General features: G+C 43.2%; 2 protein-coding genes and 1 long non-coding RNA gene across 6 annotated transcripts in view; 2 read left to right on the forward strand and 1 right to left on the reverse strand.

The window, feature by feature from the left end:
- Positions 1–6908, forward strand: PTS (6-pyruvoyltetrahydropterin synthase). Its single transcript, XM_042904642.1, has 6 exons — positions 1–144; positions 1877–1956; positions 3149–3171; positions 3536–3592; positions 5738–5808; positions 6002–6908. The coding sequence occupies exons 1-6, from the start codon at positions 56–58 to the stop codon at positions 6123–6125; spliced, it is 444 nt and encodes a 147-aa protein (XP_042760576.1). The 5' UTR covers positions 1–55; the 3' UTR covers positions 6126–6908.
- The window catches only part of PLET1 (placenta expressed transcript 1), a 25183-nt gene continuing 4651 nt past the window's right edge, over positions 4426–24957 (reverse strand). For 2 of the 4 annotated variants that reach the window (XM_042904639.1, XM_042904641.1), the window contains exons 2-4: positions 23550–23751; positions 20608–20669; positions 18264–18661 (exon numbers count right to left, since the gene is read on the reverse strand). In XM_042904639.1, the coding sequence (XP_042760573.1) occupies positions 18369–18661; positions 20608–20669; positions 23550–23751 (557 nt within the window). In that variant the 3' untranslated portion in view covers positions 18264–18368. Of the gene's footprint in view, positions 4661–6927; positions 7173–18263; positions 18662–20607; positions 20670–20910; positions 20996–23549; positions 23752–24957 lie in introns of those variants that run through there. The other 2 variants (XR_006193544.1, XM_042904640.1) reach the window with 2 other exon arrangements.
- The window catches only part of LOC122199519, a 9764-nt gene continuing 3510 nt past the window's right edge, over positions 18704–24957 (forward strand). The window contains exons 1-2 of the long non-coding RNA XR_006193546.1: positions 18704–18847; positions 20006–20107. This is a non-coding gene — a long non-coding RNA (uncharacterized LOC122199519). The remainder of the gene's footprint in view (positions 18848–20005; positions 20108–24957) is intronic.

Here is a 24957-nt window from a genome sequence, read left to right on the forward strand (position 1 = left end):
GCGGAACGCTCGGCCTATCCCCGCCCCGCGGCGAACCGAACCGGGAGGCTACGAGATGAGCGCGGCTGGCGCGGGCGTGGGCGGTCGCCGCTGGGCGCGACTGTCCCGCCTCGTCTCCTTCAGCGCGACCCACCGGCTCCACAGGTGGGGTGTGCCCACAGTGCCCACGCAGGGGGGCGGGGCTCGGGCGCGGGAGCGCAGGTGTGCGAACCGAGGCGCGCTCCCTGCTTCCCTGGCGACCGCGTGACGGTGGCAGCTGGAGTCCAGCGGAGGAGGCCGTGGGCGCGGTGGCACGCGGAGCGGACCGCGCAGGCTTCCTCGCTGGCTCCGAGTCTTGGAGCAACTTCGGGGTTCCTCACATACCCCAGTAGAGCGCGAGGGGTTGCTGCGACAGTCGGAGCAGTGACACAGTGCTCAGGTGACACAGTGCCAGGCACGTGGTGAACATTCCGTAAAAGTGAGCTGCTCCGAGGTGCCAGGAGCGCTAGCCACGTAGCCAGTACAGCTACGACAACGCAAGTTTACCCACTGTTCAGCACGGATGTCGTGAACCCAGGCGATCCCTTTCGTTGAGGCAGCTCTGAGAACAGGGAGCGTGACAGGGATTTGAACCCAGAGCATTCACGACTGCTTGAACGCACCGAGGAGTTGATGTCGAGGCGCGTTTTGCCTCTCCTTAGCAAGTCCCGCTCTCAGCATAACGTTTCCCAGGCTGTGAAACGAGGATAATCATTTCTAACAAGGGTCATCCGTTCGTTCGCTGGGCAGGTGTTTGGCCAGCTTGTCAGGTCTTGTGTCAGGTGACAGGTGTTGTGTTAGGCAGCAGCGATCAACACTCACCCGTCCTCGCCTTCTGTCCGGAGCGCGCCATCTGGCCAATCTTGTGGAGGACACAGGGAGGGAATTTTGTGCAAAAGCTTTGTGAACTGTAGCATTCTAAATGTCAGTGGGTGAGCAGGAGGGAATGGGGGAAAATAACAAAGAGGGTCTCAAAAAGGAAGGGGTGGTATAATAGGGCGTTCGCATAGGAGGCCTCGTTGAAGATGCATGGACGATTGGACAGGTGGAGTAAAAATTCGTGAAGAAAATTGTTTCCTGGGGGCCCCTGGGTGGCTCAGTGGGTTAAGCATCAGCCCACCGCTCAGGTCTCGATCTCACCGTTGGGGTTCCAGTCCCCAGTCCGGCTCTGTGCCGACAGTTCAGAGCCTGGAGCCTGCTTCAGATTCTGTGTCTCCCCCTCTCTCTATCCCTTATCCCACTTGTGCGCGCGCTCTCTCTCTCAAAAATAAATAAACTTGGAAAAAATTTAAGAATGAAAATTGTCTTCTGCCTGGAAGAACAACTGGGTATTGTAATTTTAAAGTTTCACCTAATCTCAATACCCCTCAATGGATTGGTGACGTTGTTTGTGGCAGTAGTTAAGTAAGGCGTTAAAATGCAAGGGTGTTAAAGAGGAGCCGCAGTAGGTCACGTAATTATTTTTAAGGAGAAATGAGGTTTTAAACCACGTGACGACAGGCATCTTTTATCATTGTATGTCCTTGCTTCATTCAATCCATGCCCAGAATGTAATAGGTACCCAGTAAATGCTTGGGGAGTTGAAAAATAGAAGGGCCTTGAGCAGATCAGTTGGAATCTTGCTGTGGAATGAGGGTGTGGACTTTGTTTATGCTAATTTATATGGTACAGTAGCCTAATTAAGGGGCATACACTGGTTCCTGACAGCTGAATAATGAAATCAAAATGATTTACCACTCTCCATTTGGTGAGCTAAAGTAATAATAAACTGTGAAGCTTTTCAAAAGCTAGAGCAAATAATGTAGGGAACAGAGAAGGTATCTGAACTTGTGACGTGTTGATTTTTTTTTTTTTTCAGCAAATGTCTGAGTAACGAAGAAAACTTGAAACTGTATGGGAAATGCAACAATCCAAATGGCCATGGGCACAATTATAAAGGTGAGGGAAAAGGTGATGAAATTTTAGCCCTTTCAATAAGGATGTAATCAGCAAATACAGTCCTAACGAGTCAGAAACCTTATGGGCAAAGCATGAATACCTTGAGCCTTGAATATGCAGTTACATGGAAGTTCAGAATGAAAAAAATCTGTTGTCTTGGTTGGATGTGTCTTAAATTTTATGTTGTATCTGCTGTGTTAGAGATAATGAATGGTTTAAATAATATTTTTTATCCTTGGCCTTAGTGTACATAATGAGATTTTTTTGGCACCACGTTTCCTCCTAATTAGGTATTGTTGAGGCTAACGTTAAAATTACACCGTATTCTTTGAGTAAATAATGACAGACAAAAGGGAGATATTGGTTAGGAACCTGCTATATGGAAGGAAAATAACTTGGGTCTAAAACTTTGCCAGCAATGTTCCAAGAAAACAATTTATGCTCTAAACAGGTATGAGAGATGCGATTTTTTGAGATAAAGCCGGTATCTCAAAAAACAGCTACGTAAGCCTTTGCATATCATGGCATATAGTATGGTAGAGTAAAAAGATTAGAAAAGGTGTCAGAAGATCAGACTTTCTAGTTTAGTTACTGCCTCTTGATCTATGATATTTGTTATTCTTAGTTTGCTCTCTTATCACGTAATACCTAATGGCGTTTGCACAGAGCTGAAAAAAAAATATATGTTATTAAATTGTAAAACACTCTGAGCATCATTTTTCAAATGCTTTGTTAACTTACAGAGCATTACCGTAAACTGGATATGTTTGTGTAAGTAAAGGCATCAGAGTTTTAGGCCCATTAGTGGTTTTGCTTGCTCAGAAAGGTACCACCCAGCATTGGGCCACCTCGGTGTGTAGCCGGACTTCTTTCTGTACATACTCTGCTTTTACAGACAGTGATCAAGCGGCATCTCCATCCTACCTAGTGGACATTCCTACCCAGTGCCTCAACCTCATAAATAGAATTTACACCCTTTCTGCCTTTGGCCAAAGCTCCTGCTAAGCCTCTCTGTCTTGGTTGAGTCTTGCTTTCATTAATAAAGATGTTAACTAAAAGACCAGCTGTCTTAGGGAAAATATAGAGTTTTGTAGGGCAGAGATCTAATACTTAATTTATGTTGCTAACTTGTGCTTGGGTGTTATCTGTTGAAATTCATGTGGTTTTTGGTATTCTGTTTTCTTTCCCATAGTTGTGGTGACAGTTCATGGAGAGGTACGTGCTGAAAATATCTGTGTGCTTTGCGCAGATTGCTGGGCCTTCTCAGCCAACATGATGGATTCTGTGTCGAAAAATTCTGTTCAAATCAATATTGCTTCATTGTTGGCCTTTGTGTATGGTGAGCTGCTGTCATTCCAGACCTTTCCTCTCCCAAAGGGTTATCTTTAATCTGCTATATGTGGACAGATAGAAGATCAGTGGTACCATAAAATGGATACCTGGAGCACCTGGTGATTGTCTCAGAGATGAAGGCAGATGTGGGCGCGATTTCTGCACATTGTACAGCCTTTAATAACTTAGCAGAGGTTTAAATATGAAAAGCATATTATACTAATATTCACCTTTGTTTATTCTTCAGATTGATCCTGTTACAGGCATGGTTATGAATATGACCGACCTCAAAGAGTACATGGAGGTAATGTCGTGTTGGGTCCTCTAAGTATATTTGATGGCCCCCCTTTTTACTTTCCCAACTAAGTATCTTCAGAGGTTCCATGACCTTGTGAGCAGAATTGGAGGAGTAGTTGGAGGAACTACTCTCATATTTTTCTAAAGGTGTTTGGGTGATTTAAAGGAAATAAGTCACAGTTGAATTGCAGTGATGGGAATACCTGTAACATGCTCATCTTGTATTCCCTGCTGCCATATCCTGATTTCCTCCAATTAACAGGGATCACATAACAGGGGTTCAATGAAGGACTTGCTGACAGTATCGTTATAGAAGTCCTGCAGTGTCAGAAGCCTTAGAGATGATCTCAACCAACTTCTTCATTCCCTGGATTGAGAGAGGCTGAACTTGCTTTAGGTTGTGTGGTTAGTCTTTTACAAAGTTGGGAGTGGACTCCCTTCAACCCAGCTTTGGTTTTATTATTATACCATGTCACCTGTCTGTTCAGTTCCACTCTTAACCTCTGCTTCTTATTCTTGTTCTGAAATCCGATATCTGTCTTATAAAAATGCTACTAATGATCATCATTTCTTCCATATTACTTATCATTCATATATTCAGCAAGTTTGCCTACTCCGCATAAGTCTTTGAACTAAGCATCAAGGGTACAAAGATGAGTGAGACACAGCCTTTACCCAGAGAATGCTAACATGACTTTTTCTAGGAGACAAAGAATACTAGGTGCTCAGTAAGTGTCAGTTGGATAAAATGATTAAGAGATTCAGTGAATGAACAAACAGCAATGTGTTCTGAGTACATTAGGAAAGCTATAAAGACAGAGTTTTTGCATTTACTGGAGATTTAAAATATATACACAGAGTGTTGTACAATACAAGACAGCAGTATGGGAAATTTGAGGCGTCTCATGCATGCGGATGGCCAAATACTGGAAGACAGGTTCTCTATACTCTTCGCCACTTTTGTGTACCCGAGGGACACCGCATAGTCCCCTTAGTAGAAGTAACTCATCATGGCATGTAATAAAGTTAGATGGGGCCTGTGGAAGAAGCTTCAGTGGGAAAGTTGGGACCCGCACTGGAATTGAATAGGAAACAGTATTTATTTTCTTGATGTCCATGTGGAACTGCCCTTAATTTGATCTGTTTTAAAGGCTATTTGGCTTAAGGCTTAACTCTTTTTCATATGGTTCTGGTTTTGCTCAAAAAATGATTGCTGTTATTATTAATGTACCCTTCTTGGAACCATACCACTGGAAAATTAGATTGTTTCACAAATGTTTACATTTTGTACATTAGCTAAAAGTAAAAAGTTAGAAAGAATAAGGCAATTGCTATTCTTGCCACCAACAAGGGAAAACGTTATGTTAAATTTTTTTTTTTTTTCAACGTTTATTTATTTTTGGGACAGAGAGAGACAGAGCATGAACGGGGGAGGGACAGAGAGAGAGGGAGACACAGAATCGGAAACAGGCTCCAGGCTCTGAGCCATCAGCCCAGAGCCTGACGCGGGGCTCGAACTCACGGACCGTGAGATCGTGACCTGGCTGAAGTCGGACGCTTAACCGACTGCGCCACCCAGGCGCCCCGGGAAAACGTTATGTTAATATATATAAGCATTAGGAAGCAACGGTCTTTATATATTTATATTTTTTCTCCTCTAAGAATCCAAGATAATTCTTAAATTACTCCTCATAGCAGAAATTTAGAACTACTTACATAATTTCATTCTCAGTCGGCTTTATAAAATGTAACACTCACTGGATCCTTGTCCTGATGACCTTGTGGCATTGTGCTGAAGCTAAGACTATATGGAGAAGTATTTTTGGTAATTTTTAGACAGAATTCACGAAGTGTTAAACTGAATTCTGAATCACTATGGCTGGTTACAAGAAAGCTGCAGTGAATTTTCCTGTACGTTTTGATTTCTTACATCTTTGCATTTAGTAATGAGGAGAACCAGTCATTATGGAGATTTGGGCCTTGCTTCATTTTCCAACTTTAAGCTTTATTTTGTGAGACACAGATGGAGTCATTACAAGCACTGAGTTAGTGACTAACTGATAAGGTAAGGCTTCTAGAGGCAAAGATAGAACACTTTGGAATTTGAGTCATAAACGGAACCAGTGATATTTTTCCTTTGTTTTATCTACAGGAGGCAATTATGAAGCCCCTTGATCATAAGAATCTGGATCTAGATGTGCCATACTTTGCAGATATTGTAAGGTGAGTGTGACCATCTTGCCTTATGTAAATAGTAGGAAAGAAGAATTGCTGTTAACATTTTATCTGACTGGTAGGTGGTCCTGAAGTTTTATTTTAACATTATTTTTTAAATCCAGAATTTCTATTCTCTGTAAATATCAAACATGAAATTTTGTTCATTTGCCTTTGATCTTCTTTCCTTTTTTTCCTACAGCACGACAGAAAATGTAGCTGTATATATCTGGGAAAACCTCCAGAAATTTCTTCCTATGGGAGTTCTTTATAAAGTAAAAGTATATGAAACTGACAATAATGTTGTCGTCTATAAAGGAGAGTAGCTTTTAGGAGTTCATACTGTAGAAAGATTAATTTCTTTCCACATTTGAAAAAGGTCTTTGTCCTCTTGGACTATTAAAAAGTCATCACAGAATTGTTAGAGCTTCACCTTGTGTTCTGGTGCCTCATTTATTGAAATCATTGTGTGTAAGACCTGTTGTGTATTCAAATATATTTTAAAACAAAATTTGTTAAAGACATTCTGAGTGTCATTTAGAGAATCCTTTACAGATTAAAAATCACTTCATTTTCAGTAAAATGTTATGGTGTGGAATTTAAAAGCAAAATAAATCAATTTTTGTTTTTCCATTATCTCATTTTTTAGTATTCATTTTTTCCTTGGTATAAATATGAATGGCAAAAATGTTTGTAAGACTTACAGTAGGTGAAGCTTAAAAAAAATATATATAGGTGTCCACATAGTCCGGAAACAGACAACATACACTTCTTGATTACTTCTCAGGTGTGCTAAGGGCACAAGATTATTCAGTGAAAATAAGGCATACAATCACTTTAGGTGATGCATTGTAAGTGCATATACAAGGATTGATGGAAATACCAGTTTAGTGCACACTGTTCAAGGCAGTTTTTCACAGCTTGTTGAACTATGAATTGCTAGTGAGGAACAGGACATTCATTGAACATTTATTGGAATATCAGTAAACTATTTATTATGTATAGTTGTCTATGTTTCCAGACCTTATGGCCACCTGAACAATTTTAATTCAGAAACCTGAAGAATAATCATATGTATTAAATCCTATTAAAATAATCAACATGAAAAGGATATCTTACACTGTAACTCATCTCTTACATATAGTTTTTCCTAATGGATCCCATTTTGTTCTTAACATTAAACTTACCTGCTTCAGTTGAACTATATTCTTGGCACCTGGTATCTTTTCTTCATGACTAAATCCGCAAGAAAGGATCTGCTTGCTTCGCACAAAGAAGTGTTCTCATTTGTATTCTAAACTTCTTAAATGTAGGGTTTTATTTCACTCTCCACATAGCAACTAGCACACAATGGATTCTCAGAATGTTGCTACCTGGAAATAGTAGAAAAAAACTTGTGCAGTGACTACTAGAAAAATTTTCAGAGAGGTACCCTTTTGTTTTGGACAGTTAGTAACTAAAGGATATTTTGATAAATTTTGATAGTAATGCCGTGCCCATTTAATGATATTTGAATGTGTTTTAGTTATCAAGCACAATTTTTGTTACTTATACTTGTATATTCTGTATTGATTATTTAAAAGACAGGATTTTAATTTCCACAAATACCATGAAAAGTGGGTATTATTCCCATTTTACAGATGAGAAAATTAAATTTCAGTGAGTTTGCTTGCCTAAGATCACTCAGCAAATAAACAGCAGACTGAATGTCTGACACTCAGGGTCTGTCTGACTCCTGAACACAGACTCTAAAAACAGGGTAATGGAATAATGTATGTATATTTCAAGGTTTTTTTTTAATAAATCTAATTTTATAGATCTGATATCATATTAGAAAAACATTACTTTTCATAGTAGCGTAGACATGGCAGGGGTTTGTCGTTCATGAGTTGCTTCAAGAGAACCTTTTTTTTTCTACTTACTTTCCTTAGGAAAGCGAGAAGTGTGTCTGTCTGACTGTCTATCACACTGAATGGGTGAGTGAATGAGGGCAGGACCAAAGATAGTATATAGGTGGTTTTCTTCTGTCTCCCTAGAACCTGCTGTCAGAGACCTTATCAAGCTGTTTTGTAATTGTTGCTTTACCTTTTTGCATTTTTCACCGCCCTGAATTCCTTGTGGACAAAGTCTTTATTCGAAGCAGAGTATCTAGTAAATAGCACTCAGTAATTTTTGTTTGATTAAATAAATGAATGGCAGATTGGTAGGAACTGTTGAAATTTTGTAGTACCTTATATATAACGGCCCCTTGGTAAATGTTTCTAGAATTGAATAACACGAGAGTTTTGAGGCTTGAATCCTGGCCCTTGTGCTGCCACTATTCAGCTGTGTCCCTCTCATCTCAGAGCCTCAGATTCTTTGCCCATAACATGAATGATTCGACCTGAGGCTTTCTGAAGTTGCTTCTGCCTGTTCTCAGATTTTATATCTCTGTGATTTTAAATACCAAAGAAGTACATAATAAATTAAGAGAAAGAAGAAGATTATTCTGGGGTGGTGACATTTGGAAAAGCTTAGGGAGGTCAGTCCTGAATGGTAGTGAAAGTGATAGGGTAGGAGGGTGGCCTTTGGAATCCAGAGAAAAGCAGGAACACGTACTGAAGGGATACACATCCACTCGTGGTGGGAATGGACAAAGTGTATTTGGGATGAAGTGAATAGATTGATCTTAAATAGAATAGTAATGAAGTGTGAGTGTGTAATGGGTAGCTAGCTTGGAAATACAGAATGGGGACAGTCTGCGGGCCTTGAATATCCATTTGGTTTCTGTCCTTTGAGCAATAGGGAGCTGTTGAAGTTTCTCTGCTTTTTAAGGAGAATCACCAGCTCGACACAGGGAAGCAAGGGAAACCAGTTGCAGAGCATTTGTGGGGATCCAGACGGGAGGTGATGGTGGCCAGATGCTTGTGGAGCAGGAGGGATGGAGTGACAGGGAGGGAGGGTAGAGCTCAGGTGGTGCACTGCCTCCTGTGGCCTCAGGCATTGTGCTGAACCCTTTCTATTTACCTCACGTTATCTTTGTGACCACCCGGCAGGGGGAGTGGGCTAGTTATCTACTGTAACATAACAGATTACCCCACAGAAGGGTTCAAAACATGATTATCTCACAGTTTGAATGTGCCAGAAATCTGGAGGTGGCTCCCCTGGGACCTCTGGCCCAGGGTCACTCACAGGCTGCAGTCATCTCGGGGATGGATTAGGAAGGGTCGGCTTCTGGCTCACTTGCTCACGCTCACAGGGCTGTTGGTGTGAGGCCTCAGTTCCTTCCTCCCTTGCCTGCCATGGGGGCGCCTGCATAGAGCAGCTTGCTTCCTCAGCACGAGCAGGCCAGAGGGCAGGGAGGGGTGTGCCGCCATTGAGTACTCTCACCAGCACAGTGGGGGTCCCAGTCTGGTAAGCAAGTCACATTTCTAGATTCTGTTACTTAACAGCAAGTCACTAAATCCACACCACACTGGAGGGAGAGGACTCCATGTACGTTCTAGTGTGTGAAGTATGACAAGGAGGAGAGCAGGAAAGGAGGCTGGGGAGCTAGGCAGGGGCTGTCTGTCATGCTCTTTTTGACGGCAGGGGAATAAAGCACATTTCCTTTTGTAGGAGTGAGTATCAGCAGTGGTTGTTTCCAGTGGAACTTGTGGGTTTTGTGGGTAGATACATATAAATGCCTTTATTTTTTTAATTAGAAAATATTTTTTTCATGTTCATTTGTTTTGAGATAGAGATAGAGGGTGTGTGGTGGGAGGGGCAGAGAGAGGGAGACACAGAATCTGTGTGACCATCCTGCAGGGGTAGTGGGCTAGTGACCTATCTGCCTGAAGCAGGCTCCAGGCTCCCAGCTGTCAGCATAGAGCCCCACGTGGGGCTTGAACTCACAAACCGTGAGATCATGACCTGAGCTGAAGTTGGATGCTTAACCAACTGAGTCACCCAGGCACCCCCATATAAAGCTCTTTGAAGCACTTTAAAATTAAAACCAACTCTAAAGTGAGATGTTGAGAAAAGTTACATTGACCATATCGCTATGAACAGAATGACCAGAACTCAGCTATCATTTGTGTTGCCTGAATGGACGCAGTCTCCACCAATGGGTTGTAAAAATGGCCAGAATATGATCAGTTGTGCATATGAGGCCACTAATAGACTAGATCTATGGTAAGTGTCCGTTTTGTTTTTTTAAACTCCAAACTTGTACATTCCTCTTGGAAATAGAATTATTTTAAAGACGGGAAACAGATTGTGCTCATTTTGCTTTTGTTATGTCTGGGATATTTCTAGCCTCCCTTGCACACAGAAAAATCATTGTTAGTTTCACACAATTTAACTTTATAGCAAGATTCTGTTGCAAGACACTTTTGGAGAATGTCCCAGACAAACGCAGTCTCCACATAGCTGCAGAGAGAACTGCTATCACCACAAAAGAAAAGTGAGGGAGTGTGGTTCGTGCATCGCAAGGGTTTTCGGAGCAGCAGTGAGGCTTTCACGCAGCTTGTCAGTTGGTTTGCTTCCTTCAGAAGTCAACCACCTGCCCCCACTGCATTCTGTCACCGTCAAGACGGGAGTATTAACCATTACGAAAAGAATTAGGGGCGCCTGGGAGGCTCACACGGTTAAACATCCGACTCTTGATCTTGGCTTGGGTCATGATCTCACAGTTCGTGGGCTCGAGCCCCACATTGGGCTTTGCTCTGATGGTGTGGTGCCTGCTTGGGATTCTGTCTCTCCTCTGTCTGCCCCTACCCAGCTTGTGTGTGCACACACTCGCGCTTTCTCTCTCAAAATAAATAAACAATAAAAAATAAAAGAAAATAAAGAATTAACATACTGCCCTGTTTTGTCTTCTGGTTGTCGGCTAAAGAAACACCATCCCAGGCTTACATTCTTAAAGATGCCCAAGAAACAAGTTCTCTGTACATCAGCCCAAGGTCAGCTTTGGCCAGCCAGTTTATTAGTGAAAACTCCCAATTTATTATAAGTGAACTCAGTTTAAAAACCTTTTTTCATTTTTCATAAATGTCTTAGTAAATACGAGCCCTGTGACTGATGACAACCTGAAGAAATAGAAGGGCTAGTGTTGCCTTTTACCTTTTGGAGTTTTATTTGCCTGCAGATGGAACCATGGATGGGTGTCTCACGGGCATCTCAAAGTTCACCATTTTCCAAAAGTGAACTTCTGATTCCTCCTTCAGAATTTATTCTTCCACCAGTCTTCCCTAAAAATGCCGATACCATCCATTCATTTTTCAAGCCAGAAGTCTGGGAGTTGTCCTGGATTCCTATCTCTTACTTGTAATCTGTCAGAAAGCTCTGTCAGTTCTTCCTCTAAAATGTGCAGTGATTTTGGTCTCTCCATTTCCAGTGCCACTGACCCCAGTCCGAACCGCTGCCATTTCTTGCCTAGATTATTGACTTGGCCTCTTCGCTGGCCTCCTGCTTCCACTTTGGTTCTCTTCCATACTCCTTTATTACTTCTTCCCCTCTCTCGTGTCACCCCTTGAAAGCTTCCTTTTAATTTTAAAATATAATCCAAACTTTATGCTCCGTATGATGCAGCCACTGCATATCCCCAGCCTCCAGCTGTCACATTGTCACATTGGCCTTTTCTCAAGTCCTAAAGCACTCCAGTTTCATTCCAGCCTCCAGATCTTTGTATTTTCTGCCCTTCTGCCTGGAATGCTGCCCCTTACCCCCACCCCCTTACCTCTTCATAAAACCCATCATTCTCCAGACCCCAGCCTAGATGTACCCCCATTTAAAAAAGCCTTCCTTGATTACCCTGTGTAGGCAGAAATCCTCTGCTATTTTCTATTATAATACCTACACACTCCCCTTTCTTGCAGTGTCAAAACTTTTATCTATATTTCCTTTTGTCTCATTTATTTTGCTTACTAGTTTACTGTCTTTCCCAATCACGGGGATGTTGGCTTCATGAAAGCCAGAGCGCCGTTGTGTTATTATTAGTGTTTCCCCAGGACCTAACCTAGTGCCCACTACCCAGCAGGTGCTGAATAATTAGTCATTGAATGAGTGAACATGCCTGCCATCTCTACAGAAATAGTGGAACCTGGTTTGGTAAAAACTTTGAGATTTAATATCAGACTTTGCGAGTATACTTCAGATAGGTGTTACTCTTTATGTGTTTCATCTCAGAGAACAACCATCACAGAATAAAATCAGATCCCCTAAGTATTTGTCAAAACCTATTTATATGGCAAATTTTATCTTCCTGGAAATTTTCTGTTTCCTTTTGTGTGTCAATTTTGTTTTAGTCCTTGACTACTCTTTTAAGTAAAGACAAGCTAGACCACGCCAATGAAGGATCTTTTAATAAACTGCTGTCTTCACGACCACACCATTGTTGGGTAGCAGCCCTTATACAGGTGTGCACCGACAAGTGCTCCCTTTATAATAAATTCAAGATTGGTGGGTAGTCATTGTCCCAGCTTTTGGAGAGTAGGTTTGCCCCAGGCAGAGAGAGCCTCAGCTGGTATTGCAAAGAATGCCTCTTATCTTTCCATGTGTTTGGCCCCTAAGAACAGGGTTTTTTGTAGAGCACAGAACTTAATAGATCTGTGGCAACACTGAGACAATTACCTGTTTTTTAGCAAACAAGGGCCCAGTTTTGTTGCCATAATAACTTTGAGTAATTCCCAGAGTACTAGGGAGAAAGTTAAGGCTCCATTCTTTTTTTTCTTTTAAGTTTATTTATTTATTTTGAGAGAGCTAGTGGGGGAGAGGCAGAGAGAGAGAGAGACAGAGAGAGAGAGATGGAGAGAGAGAATCCCAAGCAGTCTCTGCACTGTCTGTGCAGAGCCCGATGCTGGGCTCAAACTCATGTAATGTGAGATCATGACCTGAGCAGAAACCAAGGGTCAGACGCTTAACCGACTGAGCCACCCAGGTTTCCCACCATTCTTTTTTTTTTTTTTTTTTTTTAAGTTTATTTATTTATTTTGGGCAGGGGAGGGGCAGAGAGAGAGAATCCCAAGCAGGCTCCGTGCTGTCAGCACGGAGCCCAACGCAGAGCTCTATCTCATAACCCTGAGATCATGATCTGAAGGCTCCATTTTTTTAAAAATTTTTTTTTAACGTTTATTTATTATTGAGAGAGAGAGAGACAGAGCTTGAGCAAGGGAGAGGCAGAGAGAGGAGGAGACACAGAATCAGAAGCAGGCTCCAGGCTCCAAGCTGTCAGCACAGAGCCTGATGTGGGGCTCGAACTCACAAACTGTGAGATTATGACCTGAGCCAAAGTCAGACACTTAACCGACTGAGCCACCCAGGCACCCCTGAAGGCTCTATTCTTGAAGGAGAAAACTGTGTTTAGAAGAGGAAACAAATGCAACCTGACCAGATTATGGCATGTGATGTTTTCTACCCTCATTTGAGATTGGGTAGTTAACTAACTTAAGGTTCTTGGCATGTGTTGACTTATTGTGAATTAACATCATGCCTACCGCTATGCGTCCAGCATCTCCATCACTGGTGGCCCTTCGAGGCACGAGTCAGCTCAGCTCCAATTCACCGTGAGAGATCTGGGATCTAAGGAGATTAAGTGACTCTTGTTCAGAGTCACTCATTAAGTGAAGGAGCTAGGATTTGAACCTAGGTTTGTTTGTCTTAAAAAAACAAAAAAGAAAGAAAAACATAATTAAAATAACTATTCAAAAAATTTCCCAAGGTTTTTAAATGTGCTCTGTCTACATATTTTGTTAATTTAGCCAAATGCTTTTTGAGTTTGTTGGACTCAGCATCTGAGTCTGAAATTATTTTTATATCCAGGTTATATGCATATGCATAGATAAATGTGTAGTTTTTGCATATGTTAAATTATTTCCTATTTCTACCAGGTATATATATTTAACCTCATTCTATCTATATACATAGATACAACTTACATAAAAGCAGGGCTGGGTGCAGGGTGAGTCCATATGTCCCAGTTTCACTGCTGGTCCAAAGTCAAAGAAATATAGCCCAGCTATCAGAAGTAAAATAATTCTAATTTTCACTTTTTTTTCTTTAGTGTTTATTTATTTTTGAGAGAGAGACAGACAGACAGAGTGTGAGCAGGGGGAGGGACAGAGAGAGAGGGAGACACAGAATCTGAAGCAGGCTCCAGGCTCCGAGCTGTCAGCACAGAGCCCGACGTGGGGCTCGAACTCACGGACCGCGAGATCGTGACCTGAGCTGAAGTCAGACGCTTAACCGACTGAGCCACCCAGGTGCCCCTCTAATTTTCATTTGTATCTCTGGAAGGACATTAAGACAGAAATGGTTTGTAACCAAGAGCAGGTGTTGGGAAATCCCTTGGCCTCTCCGTTCAGCCTCCAGAAGCTCCTTTCTGTGCCAATCCTTATGATACTCTTGCTTTTTCTTCTCACTTTCCCTCCTAACTCTTTATTATGTGGAATAATTCAACTCCTCACCCATTGTTTAGTTTCTCTAGAAGAAAGGAGCTGACCCAGTGCGCTAGGAGACATTTCACTTAGAAGCTTGAAGCATGAAGGTGAAGGTGGGGCTGGAGGGAGAAAGATTGTGGGAAGTCAGACATTGGCCATTTCTTATAAGAATTACAAATTAGTACTTTTAGTCCTTGTTATAGGTACCATTTTATTTGTACAAATTTATATTGGAATGATACTTGGCTTTCTTGTACATCAATGTATCATTTGTAATGCTTTTTCTAGGCATTAAATAATTATATAGTGCTTACTTTGTACAAGGTACTGTTCCAAATGCTTTGTATATGTTAACTGATTTAATCTCCACAACAGCTTATGGGTAGCTACTGTATTTCACCCTATTTTAACAGATGAAGAAACTGAGTCACATAGAAGGTGAGTAACTTGTACAGGGCCCCACAACTAACAAGGGGTAAAATTAAATGAAGTTGAACCCAGGCAGTCTGGTCTCAGAAATTAGGCTTTAAGACAATTGCTGAACTACCTCTCGTGTGAAATAAAAATGTTTCACTTAATTATGAATATTTTAAACATTTATTTGAAAAAGTAACGTGGAGGTTGATAGATAATAAAGTAATATCTCAATGTTCTGCCTGTTCTGAATTTTCTTCCCGCTCTGAATAGTTGCTGTGATACCTGGACCACTGACCAGGCTCGGGACTTTTTCTGGTGTGTGAATGAATGTCTTTGAGGTAATGGGATTTGGAAGATAGCAGTTTTCTCACCTACTTCCTCAGAATGGATGATCACTTCCCTTAAATGGGTAGTCAGTTGCTGCTTCTAACACAGGATAAGAATGCTTTGAGGGGTGCCTAGGTGGCTCAGTCAGTTAAGCATCCGACTTCAACTCAGGTCATGATCTTGAGGTCTGTGAGTTCCAGCCCCGCGTTGGGCTCTGTGCTGACAGCTGGGTGCCTGGAGCCTGCTTTGGGTTCTGTGTCTCCCTCTCTCTCTGCCCCTCCCCTGCCCATACATTCTTTCTCTCTCTCTCTCAAAAATAAATAAGCATTAAAAACAACTTAAAAAAAAAAGAATGCATCGAGTTCACAAAACACGAAGCCGCAAACAAGAAAACATAAAAGTGGAAGAACAAGGTTGGGCAAGTTAGTGTGGGAGTGAAAACAGTCGATCTTTTGTTCACCTCTTTATTCTCTGCTTGAGGTGCCACCTGTTGGCTTCCTTGGAGTTGCCTGTATGCCTTTGTTTTCCTTGTGTGAGTCACCTCCCTGGTAGTGACGATCAGAGTTAGCTGTTCCTAGACTGAATGTACGTACCTGATCATCCCTTTACTCTTGTTCTGTAGCCACTCACTGGATTCACTTTAGGGACTAAGGCCGGCAGATACCTGGGTCCCCTGACACTCAGTCCTGCCTCCTGAGCCCAAGGACGATAATACTTGTTGAATACGACACTATTTCTGAGCCTGGCTTTTGCTTCAGAATCCTCCTCAACAGTGCTCCCAGCAGTGTCTGCCAATCAGTCAGACGTGGCATAAAGCATCACTGACTTAGCACCGACTTAACCATCTCCAACTAGACCCTTAGAACTAGGTCTGGATGTGACAGAGAAATCAAAATGGAGACCTGCCTGCAAGAAGGCTCAGATACCACCTGGGCAACCCTGTGTGTAACAGATGCAAACCGAAGCAAACGAGGGTAAAGCCACTTACCTAAGGTCACTTTTTTACTTAGTAGCCGGACTAGAATTTAACAGGCTTCCTGCCTCCGAACCCAGTGCTCTCGCACAGCTACCTCTGTGTTGCGTGTCAGAGTTCAGCTCTTCCCAGACTTCTTCGAGTCTAAAAGTTTTCCAACTCAAGAGAATATTTTTGCTGAGCCTCCAGTTGTTGTCACACCTTCCACACCGAACCTGAGATGAGGCCAGGCTGGCCCATGACAGGTATATATGAAACTTGTTGGGTCTTGGGTCATCGCAGTTTATCTTACAGGTGGCAGCAGAGAGTGGGGTGTGGAGGACTGTGGGAACACACAGCCTGCTTGTGTCCCTGAGAGACACACATACCTTCCATACCCTCTTCTTGTCATATGACCCTGGGGAGCCAGGTGCCCTGGAGGATGCCAGGTCATGTAGAAGCCGCACAGGGGACCCTTTGAGAGTCCTTGTTAATGGTGCAGGCTCCAAAATGGTAGAAACCAAGCTTCATTACTTATTCAGTGAGTGACTTTGGGCAAATTATTTCTCTCTCTCCGCCCGAGTGTCCTTATCTGTAAAACAGCTCTGTCTCATAGGGTTCTTGTGACGATTAACTGCGATGATACTTTTAAAGGGCTTTAGCACAGCGCCTGGCGTATACTAATGGTGGCTACCCAGTGATGTCACAGAAAATGGCAGAATGGGGAGCTCCAGGAATTGGTCGGTCCACTGCAGAAACCATTCTGCTGGCAAAAACTGTCAGTGAACTTTCTCTACAAACTCTAGGATCTAATATAAAAAAAACTTCCAGCTATTAGAGGAATGCTTAATGAAGAAAGAGGCTGCTAAATTTTGACATGTAAGAAAATCTATGAGGTCACTAGTTGACTGCTGAGATAATATAGCAGAGATGTCAGTGACCACACTCAACAAAGAGCACAGTCTGCGGGGCGCATGGGTGGCTCAGTCAGTTAGCATCTGACTCTTGACTTTGGCTCAGGTCATGATCTCATAGTTCGTGGGTTCAAGCCTCATGTCGGGCTCTGCACCAACAGCACAGACAGCCTAATAGCCTGCTTGGGATTTCTTTCTCTCCCTCTCTCTCCCTGCCCCTTCCTGGCTTTCTCCCCCTCCCCCCTCTGACTCTCAATAAATAAATAAATAAACATTTAAAAAAATTAAACAAGTAAAAGAGTGGAGTCTGCCCAGAGGAGTTGAGAGATCCCTCAACAGATGGACGGAGGCTCTCAACAAGCAGCAGCATGCCCTGGGAGGGGCAGGGGAGTCTGATTTCCAGAGTCACTGCGTTATAACCTTCACCACGTCCAGATCTCAACAAAAGTTAAAAACCTACAAGTAGGAAAGTATGGCCTATTCTCAGGGAAGAGGCAGAAATTGACAGAAGCTGTCCCCAAGGAAGGCTAGGTGCTGGATGTTGGCATCTTGGAATTTAGGATAATTATTAAAAGTAAACTTTGTTGCTTATCATCAGGGTACTATGGGAAACCCTATGCTTTCTTTTGGTTTTACATTGTGTTATGAATACTGTAAATATTTTGCCCTTTTCTTAGTGGAAATTACCATTAGGGGAAAAATGACCAGTTTGTAACTTGAGGAAAATAAACTTGGGAAAATTTTACCCTTGGATCTGTCTTTGAAAACATAGACACTCCTACTGTTCTGTTAATTTTTTTTTTTTTAATGTTCACATACATGAGTAAAATCAGATAGTATTTTGTACTTTTAGAGTAACCACTCACTAAAGACTTGTATTTGGATTTAACACATTCATTATTCTTGTTTGAAATATAGCTTATTTGGTATGACAAAAAGATAATGTATTTTATACCATAGTAATTCCCCATTCTAGGTTGCTCAGACTTGGTACATTCCTTTTTTCTAGCCCTTCACATGCTACTGGTGTGGCCAGTAGCATCAGGGCTATTCCTTTCTCCTTTCCTTGTTGAGTGACATGAGACATAGAACCTCTGTGTAACCTGAGTGGGTTTGGTCAGAAATCTGAGATCATCTTGAAAGTGAGGAAAGGTTTTTTCCCACAGAGACTGGGGCGTGGAGAAGTCATTTGGCAGCGAACAAAAGTTTACGTTGGTCATGGAATTGGCTGTCAGCATGTGAAATCGAAAGCCAGAATTCCAGGTTACACCCAGACCAGGTCTAAGTAGGTAACAACAACAACAACCAAAAACCACAAAAAACCCTAATTTGTGTCCTGAGAGATCCAGTTGAACATCTGTGTGCTACACGTCCACCAGTGAGTGAACTAGCTACCCTCCACCAAGTGATCCCAAGTCTCTGTTTTTTTGTCCAAAGCAGTGGCAGTAGAGTTGTCCATTTGAGAATGTAAAGTCTTCATTCGCACACCTGTCAGAGCCCTGGCTTGGAACTCAATGTAGGAGATGCAGAGGAGGCAGGAATAATTATTTTCCTAGCTTCCTTCTAGGAGAGGAGTTTGCTGGTGAGAAAGATTATCAGGATCTGAATGGCACTTGTGATGGGGCAGAGGAAGGTTTTGTTGGCCAAGCTGGTTGTCCTTGGAGTCAGGCGTGGGGTTGTCCTGGTTGTGGAGATATGTCTTGTCATTGGGCTTGGCCTTGGGGTTGTCCTGGTTGTGGAGATGTGTCCTGTCATTGGGTTTGGGCTTGGGGTTGTCCTGGTTGTGGAGATGTGTCCTGTCATTGGGTTTGGGCTTGGGGTTGTCCTGGTTGTGGATAACTGGGAGCTGGTCATCTCTGGAAACAAACAAACAATAGCATCACAATCTCTTTGTTGGGGGGAGGTGGTGGTGGGCAGTAGAGAAAGGAGGCTAATCTGATGGAACGCTGGAGCAAATTTCAGTAGACCCTTCTCAGTTACCAAGTATTTGTAGAGGATGAGGAAAAAGTAGGGGGTACAGAATGTCAAGGAACAAAATGCAAGTAAGAAAGATTCTCTACCCTTAAGGTCTACACAATCCTAAATGGGAAGGAATTTATACAACTACTGAATTTGTTGTTGGGTGGGTAGTCTGTCCTCCTATGTCTTTATGTCCTTAATGTTATATTAGATCAATCAGTGCAAATATCATCCAGAATGGCATAATTTTCTTTTTTTCCTACTAATTTCAAAGGTTGCATGTAAAGCTTGTAAGAATAGATAATCATTCAGACCTGAGGATGGCTACCCCTGCCCTAAAGCAAGTGCAAAGAGGCCCTGTACAAACCCCTGAATCTCTTTCTGTGGTTTCAGAGGCACTGGTCATTCTCAGATGTGGGGGTCTGACCATCCATGGGTTCTCTGAGGTTGCCTTGCAGAGAAGCAGAGAGAACCAGGCCCTGGGGGTAGTCCGATCCTGGAAAACCTGGAGTATTATAATGATGCCTCCAGGGGTCTATGGATCAAAGAGGACTATATAGAAGAATAAGAAGGGAAGAATCCTGTGATTTGCTCGGGCCCAAGCACTGTCCCCAGCGGGAGGGTGTCTTCCAGTTAGGAGGCCTTGTCTTATCTCATTTAGTGTTTCTCCAGGGCAAATGTTTCTCTAGTATCCCACTGAGCCACAAAGTCTGAACACAACTACTTGAAGGAATCCTGATTAGAAACACACATTTTTTTCTTTCTTTCTTAGCATTTACATGAGTGTTCATCTTGAAAATACCCTTCAGGAAGAAAATAATACCCTGGTCTTTCCACAGAGGGGGAGCACCAAAGGAAGCCATGAAGGCATTCATGTAATAGTTTCCTTAGGCAGAATCACTTTAAAATCTCTTGCTGAAAACAGATATCCCTTGTGACCACATTTGCAATGTACAGTCAGCAGGAAAATGGGCATCATACTGCATGTTGGGGGGCTCCCAAGGAAGACTTGTTATCTGGACATTGAGAAAGACTAATATTTATTGTTCTTGGTTGAGCTTTGCATTTTAAAACTTCATTAGTAGTAAAGTGTTGTCTTTCTAGTTTTAATGTAAGTCTAAGAAGAGTGGAAAAAAGTATAAGATGTGGACTATGAGTCCTAGTTTTGCCATTTGCTTTCTGTGTGGCTTTGGGCAAGTTACCTATCTTTCTTGGACCTCAGTGTCTCGAATTTATTTTAGCTCCATAGAAGGAGGTAGGAGAGAAGGAAGAGGACAGAGAAGGGAGGAGAAGGACCAGGAGCTCCAGGATGGTTTGAAGTTGGAGACGACAGCCTGTGAAAGGTCAGTGTAAATCTCTGGTGGTAGTGGTGGTGGCCAGAGGCCACTCTGAGAATAAAGGAAAGTATGAGTATTTCTACACTATCAACCCTTCTTTATGCAAATCTCCCCCTCTTCCCTTCAGCCCCTTGGTTAGAGTCTGCTATACGTATGAAGATTTTGTGTGAGTGGGAATTCTTTGTGGAGATTAAAGAAAGAGCTGACTTTCATATCCATCTATGTAGTATTAGACATAATGGCTCCTGAGGAAGCAGTAGTCTGGAGCCACAGGTGACTGAGAGTTAAAGGCCCCTGGGAGTTGGCAGAAATGTTGGGAATGGCTTTTGTTTCCCAGAGGGCATCTGATAAGGGGTTGAGCCGTCTTCTGTAGGTCTCAGGTGTTGGGGGACTCAACTGACATCTGGACAATCATGACCAGAAGACTTTCTAGAACACCCACAAAGTAATTTTCCAGGCTGACTGAATCACTGCCAGATGTGTAAATAGGCCACAGAGGAACTTACCTTTTCTTCTTAGTTGCAGAGAAGAAAATGTAGCCATGTTGTAGAAGTTGATAGCAAAGGCTCTGTGGAGGGCAAATCAATAAGAGATCGTGGTGAGGACCTCAGGTGTGGAATTCATGAGTCCTGCTCCCATTTTTTCCTTCCCAGAGGATCCCGACCTTAGTGTTCTCTACAGCATAATCAGCAGATCGTTAAATACTGATCTGGTCTATATTGTCTTGACTAAGATCCTCTGTGGTCTTGCTCCATCCAAGTTCTTGTCCATCCCCCACCCCACCAATTTCAGCACCCTGAACTCCTTACCGGCTGGTATGTATCTCTGCTCTTTGTTTGAACCACTCTGAACCTCTACTCTTTGTCCAAGCCAGCCCTGCCTGTGATCTCCGTCCTGGTCCCATCTGCCCATATACTCAATAGTAACCTCTGTGAAGTCATTTCTCCCTGTTGTCGTTAACCCACACAGAGCTCCATTAGAGAGACATGCTCCTCGACTGCATTGCCTTGCTGTGAGCCTCTTCTGCCACAGGAGGGCCAGCTCCATGGGGACAGGTTCTGTTGTCAGCAATGCCTGACACATAGTAGGTGCTCAATGTTCATTAAATGATTTATACAGCTTGGTATGTTGTTCTTTTTTTTTTTTTTAAGCTTATTTATTTATTTTGAGAGAGAGGAAGAGGGGGAGGGAGAGGGAGAATGCAAGCAGGGGAGGGGCAGAGAGAGAGAGAGAGAGAGGGACAGAGAGAATCCCAAGCAGGCTCCATGCTGACAGCGTGCAGCCCCACACAGGTCTCAAACCCACAAACTGTGAGATCATGACCTGAGCCGAAACCAAGAGTTGGATGCTTAACTGACTGAGCCTCCCAGGTGCCCCCTGGGTATGCTATGCTTATTATAGTGATTTCACTGTCAACCCAGTGTCTCGTTCATACATTCAACAGTTAATGAGTGTGCACCACATGCCGATCACTGTGCTTGGTGCTGAGGGGACAGTGGTGGATGAGACAGACATGGTTCTAATCCTTGTAGCACTTACAGTCTCTTCAGGGAGACAGACTTTAAACAAAACAATCAGGAGCGCCTGGGTGGCTCAGTCGGTTTAGTATCTGACTTTGGCTCAGGTCATGATCTCACAGTCCATGGGTTCGAGCCTCCCATCAGGCTCTTTGCTGACAACTCAGAACCAGGAGCTGCTTCGGATTCTGTGTCTCCCTCTCCCTGCTCCTCCCCAACTCGCATTCTCTTTCTCTCAAAATTAACATTTAAAAAAATTTTTAAAAAGTAAAACAATCAGTGGACGAGTTAAGTAATGGATCCCAGGTGTGCTATGTGTTGTGAAGAAGCAGTGGAAGTTCTGAGGGTGAAAAGCAGGGAGCTGGAACTTGACCTGGGGGTTTAGGGAATGCTTTCTGGAGGAAGTGATGTTCACCCTCTGCAATGATTTCTACAGAGGCCTTGCCTCCCCGGAACTCATTGTGGAGCCCCAGAGGCAGGGGCCTCTTCACATCTCCTTGTGCCCCACCCAGCGCGGTGGAGCTCCCTGCTGTCTGTACCCCCATTATATGTGCTGGTCCCTCCCCTTGTCAGCCGCGTGGGCCAAGGAGGGGTCTGGAGACCATACTGTCTGTGGGGATGTGCTGTTTCTGTGGCAGGTGGTCACCGTTGGGTCTTTCATCTGTTGTTGCATGGAGTGTAGAGGCTTTAATGACATTACGTGTAAGCAGAGTTATCGCCCTGATTAGCTTTGGTTGGCATCTAGGAGACTGCTGTCATCAGGAGGCTGGGATGTAGCAGCTCCCTTGCATTTCCACTCTCAGAAGTCACCGTGGGCAGAACGACTTCTCCAGAGCCAGCCATGTCCCATCAGGCCCCAGGCATGGCAGGAGAAGGCAGGATGGCCCAACAGCATCATCACCATCAGTGTCTGTAGAGACTTGGTGGCTATTGACCGGGTACATGGCTTCCTGGTGAGACCTGCCCTTTTGGTACAGAGTGGCAGTCTGAAAGTGTGAGGGCCTCTCAACGTGGGCTCCTAAAGTAACCTGGGTAACATCTCTAGCTGAGAGGAAGGTCGTTTTGTTAAAGTGGAATGTGAGCACCGGCTGGCCTCGCCTCGGAATCTGAGTGTGTCCATTCGGTGTGACACTAGGAAGCCAGTGTTATTACATGATCATCACACTTGCCATTTTCAAAACGAATCTGTTTTAAAAAATGATCCTCTGGAATTTGATGCAAACATGTACCCAGTGGCAAAGATTCTTTGCTTGTCCAAACTTTAGTCAGGCTCCAAACCTTCTCCCAGGCCTATCTGTGCACTTCCTTGTAAAATCTGGTTTCAGCAAGAACACTTCTAAGTCAGTTGAGCAATTACCTCTCACCCTTCACCCCTAACACCTGGTTCTTCCTCCTCTACCACCCCAGATAATATCTGCTCACCTTGGCCTGCCTTCTGCAAGAATCCTGTTAGGTCAGTTTAGCCAGAATCCCCCTTACAGGCCTTGTTGATTCTTCTTAGTGACCCCCCCCCCAACCCCCCCACCCTGCTTCTTGGCTGTAAATTCCCACTTGCCCACATGGTATTCAGAATTGAGCCTTATTCTATCTTAGGTTCTTCTGTTGCGACAGTCCTGAATAAATTCGGTTTTCATTTGTTTGTTAGCTTGGTTTGCTTTAACCACTGTCTAGCTCTGGATTTCTTCAAAACCAGATCTTTCTGTCTATGTTGAGCCTGCCCTGGGGGGAGGGGGGTGCGTGTGTGTGCGCATGAACTGTAGGTAAAATGTTGGACAGAATGGTGAGGCAGAAAAAGAGCACAGCTACTAAATTCTCCACTTCGTGTCTGGGGTGCATTTTGAGCCATCTCAGGTCAGTGTAAAGCTGCATAAACCCCATCTGCAAAAAGCCCATAAAAGCCCAAAGCAAATCACACGGTGACAGGTTCTTACTGTAGCTCGATTGTGGTTATGTTTTCGGAGTTAGGAGATACCCAGTTTGCTGTGAAGAGCTTGTCATTCAAGTTCTCCAGGTGATACAGGGCGCTGCTGTTGCAAAGCTCATCTGCTTTTTCCCAGAGGCCTAGTGAGGTGTTGTTCTCATCCACTGCTCGCAGGACCACAGAGCTGATATTGGCATTCACAGGAACCCATACTACGAGGGAATGACAAGGAAACAATCAGCCGCCATCTGTGGCATGTGACAGGGGGATGAAGGTCATGAAATCAAAATTTAGTGTGCAAAAAGAAAGTTACAAATAGGATGTGCATATAATACAATCCCATTTTAAAGGAAGTTGATGAAAAAAGTCTGGAAGGAAATATAAGATATTAACTATGGTGCGGGAGTGCAAGCTGGTGCAGCCACTCTGGACAACAGTATGGAGGTTCCTCAAAAAACTAAAAATAGAACTAGCCTACAAGCCAGCAATTGCACTACTAGGCATTTATCCAAGGGATACAAGTGTGTTGTTTTGAAAGGACACATGCACCCCCATGTTTATAGCAGCAGTATCGACAATAGCCAAAGTATGGTAAGAGCCCAAATGTCCATCGATGGATGAATGGATAAAGAAGATGTGGTATGTATATATACAATGGAGTATTACTCAGCAATCAAAAAGAATGAAATCTTGCCATTTGCAACTACGTGGATGGAACTGGAGGGTATTATGCTAAGTGAAAGTATCAGTCAGAGAAAGACAAAAATCATATGACTTCACTCATATGAGGACTTTAAGACACAGAACAGATGAACACAAGGGAAGGGAAAAAAATAATATAAAAACAGGGAGGGGGACAAAACATAAGAGACTCATAAATATGGAGAACAAGCTGAGGGTTACTGGAGGGGTTGTGGGTGGGGGGATGGGCTAAATGGGTAACGGGCATTAAGAAATCTACTCCTGAAATCATTGTTGCACTACATGCTAACTAATTTGGATGTAAATTAAAAAAATAAAATAAAAGATATTAAGTATGATTTCTTGGTAGTGGGATTATAGATTATTTTTATTTTCTTCCTAGTGCATTTTTGTGTTTTCCGAATTTTTTATAGTAAAAGGTAAAAGAAGACCAGTACTCTGGCCCTGGTTTTGCTATATAATAGGGGTGAGCTCGTGGATGGCTCTTAATCTGTGGAGCCAGGTTCCTATCAGCCAGTTGAAGGGGATAGCCTCTTCTCCCCTTCTGTCAGGGTGAGTGGAGAGTGGGGAGAGATGTGGTTGATGCATGAGAAAGGGTCAAGTGGGCCCCCTGGGAAGTCGGTCATGAAATAAGGGCCTGTTAGTGACAAGTCAAAGCAGAGCCCATTTCCTGGTCCTCTTGGTCTCTATTTGTCAAGTGTGAGGGAAGGGATGGG

The sequence above is a fragment of the Panthera leo genome, chromosome D1, assembly GCF_018350215.1.
Source record: "Panthera leo isolate Ple1 chromosome D1, P.leo_Ple1_pat1.1, whole genome shotgun sequence".
Classification (NCBI taxonomy): domain Eukaryota; kingdom Metazoa; phylum Chordata; class Mammalia; order Carnivora; family Felidae; genus Panthera; species Panthera leo.

Coding starts and splice junctions, on each gene's coding strand:
- PTS (XM_042904642.1), top strand. CDS start 56: ATGAGCGCGGCTGGCGCGGGCGTGGGCGGTCGCCGCTGGGCGCGACTG. Junction 3,172..3,535: donor TGGTGACAGTTCATGGAGAG/GTACGTGCTGAA, acceptor TTTATTCTTCAG/ATTGATCCTGTTACAGGCAT. Junction 5,809..6,001: donor TACTTTGCAGATATTGTAAG/GTGAGTGTGACC, acceptor TTTTTCCTACAG/CACGACAGAAAATGTAGCTG.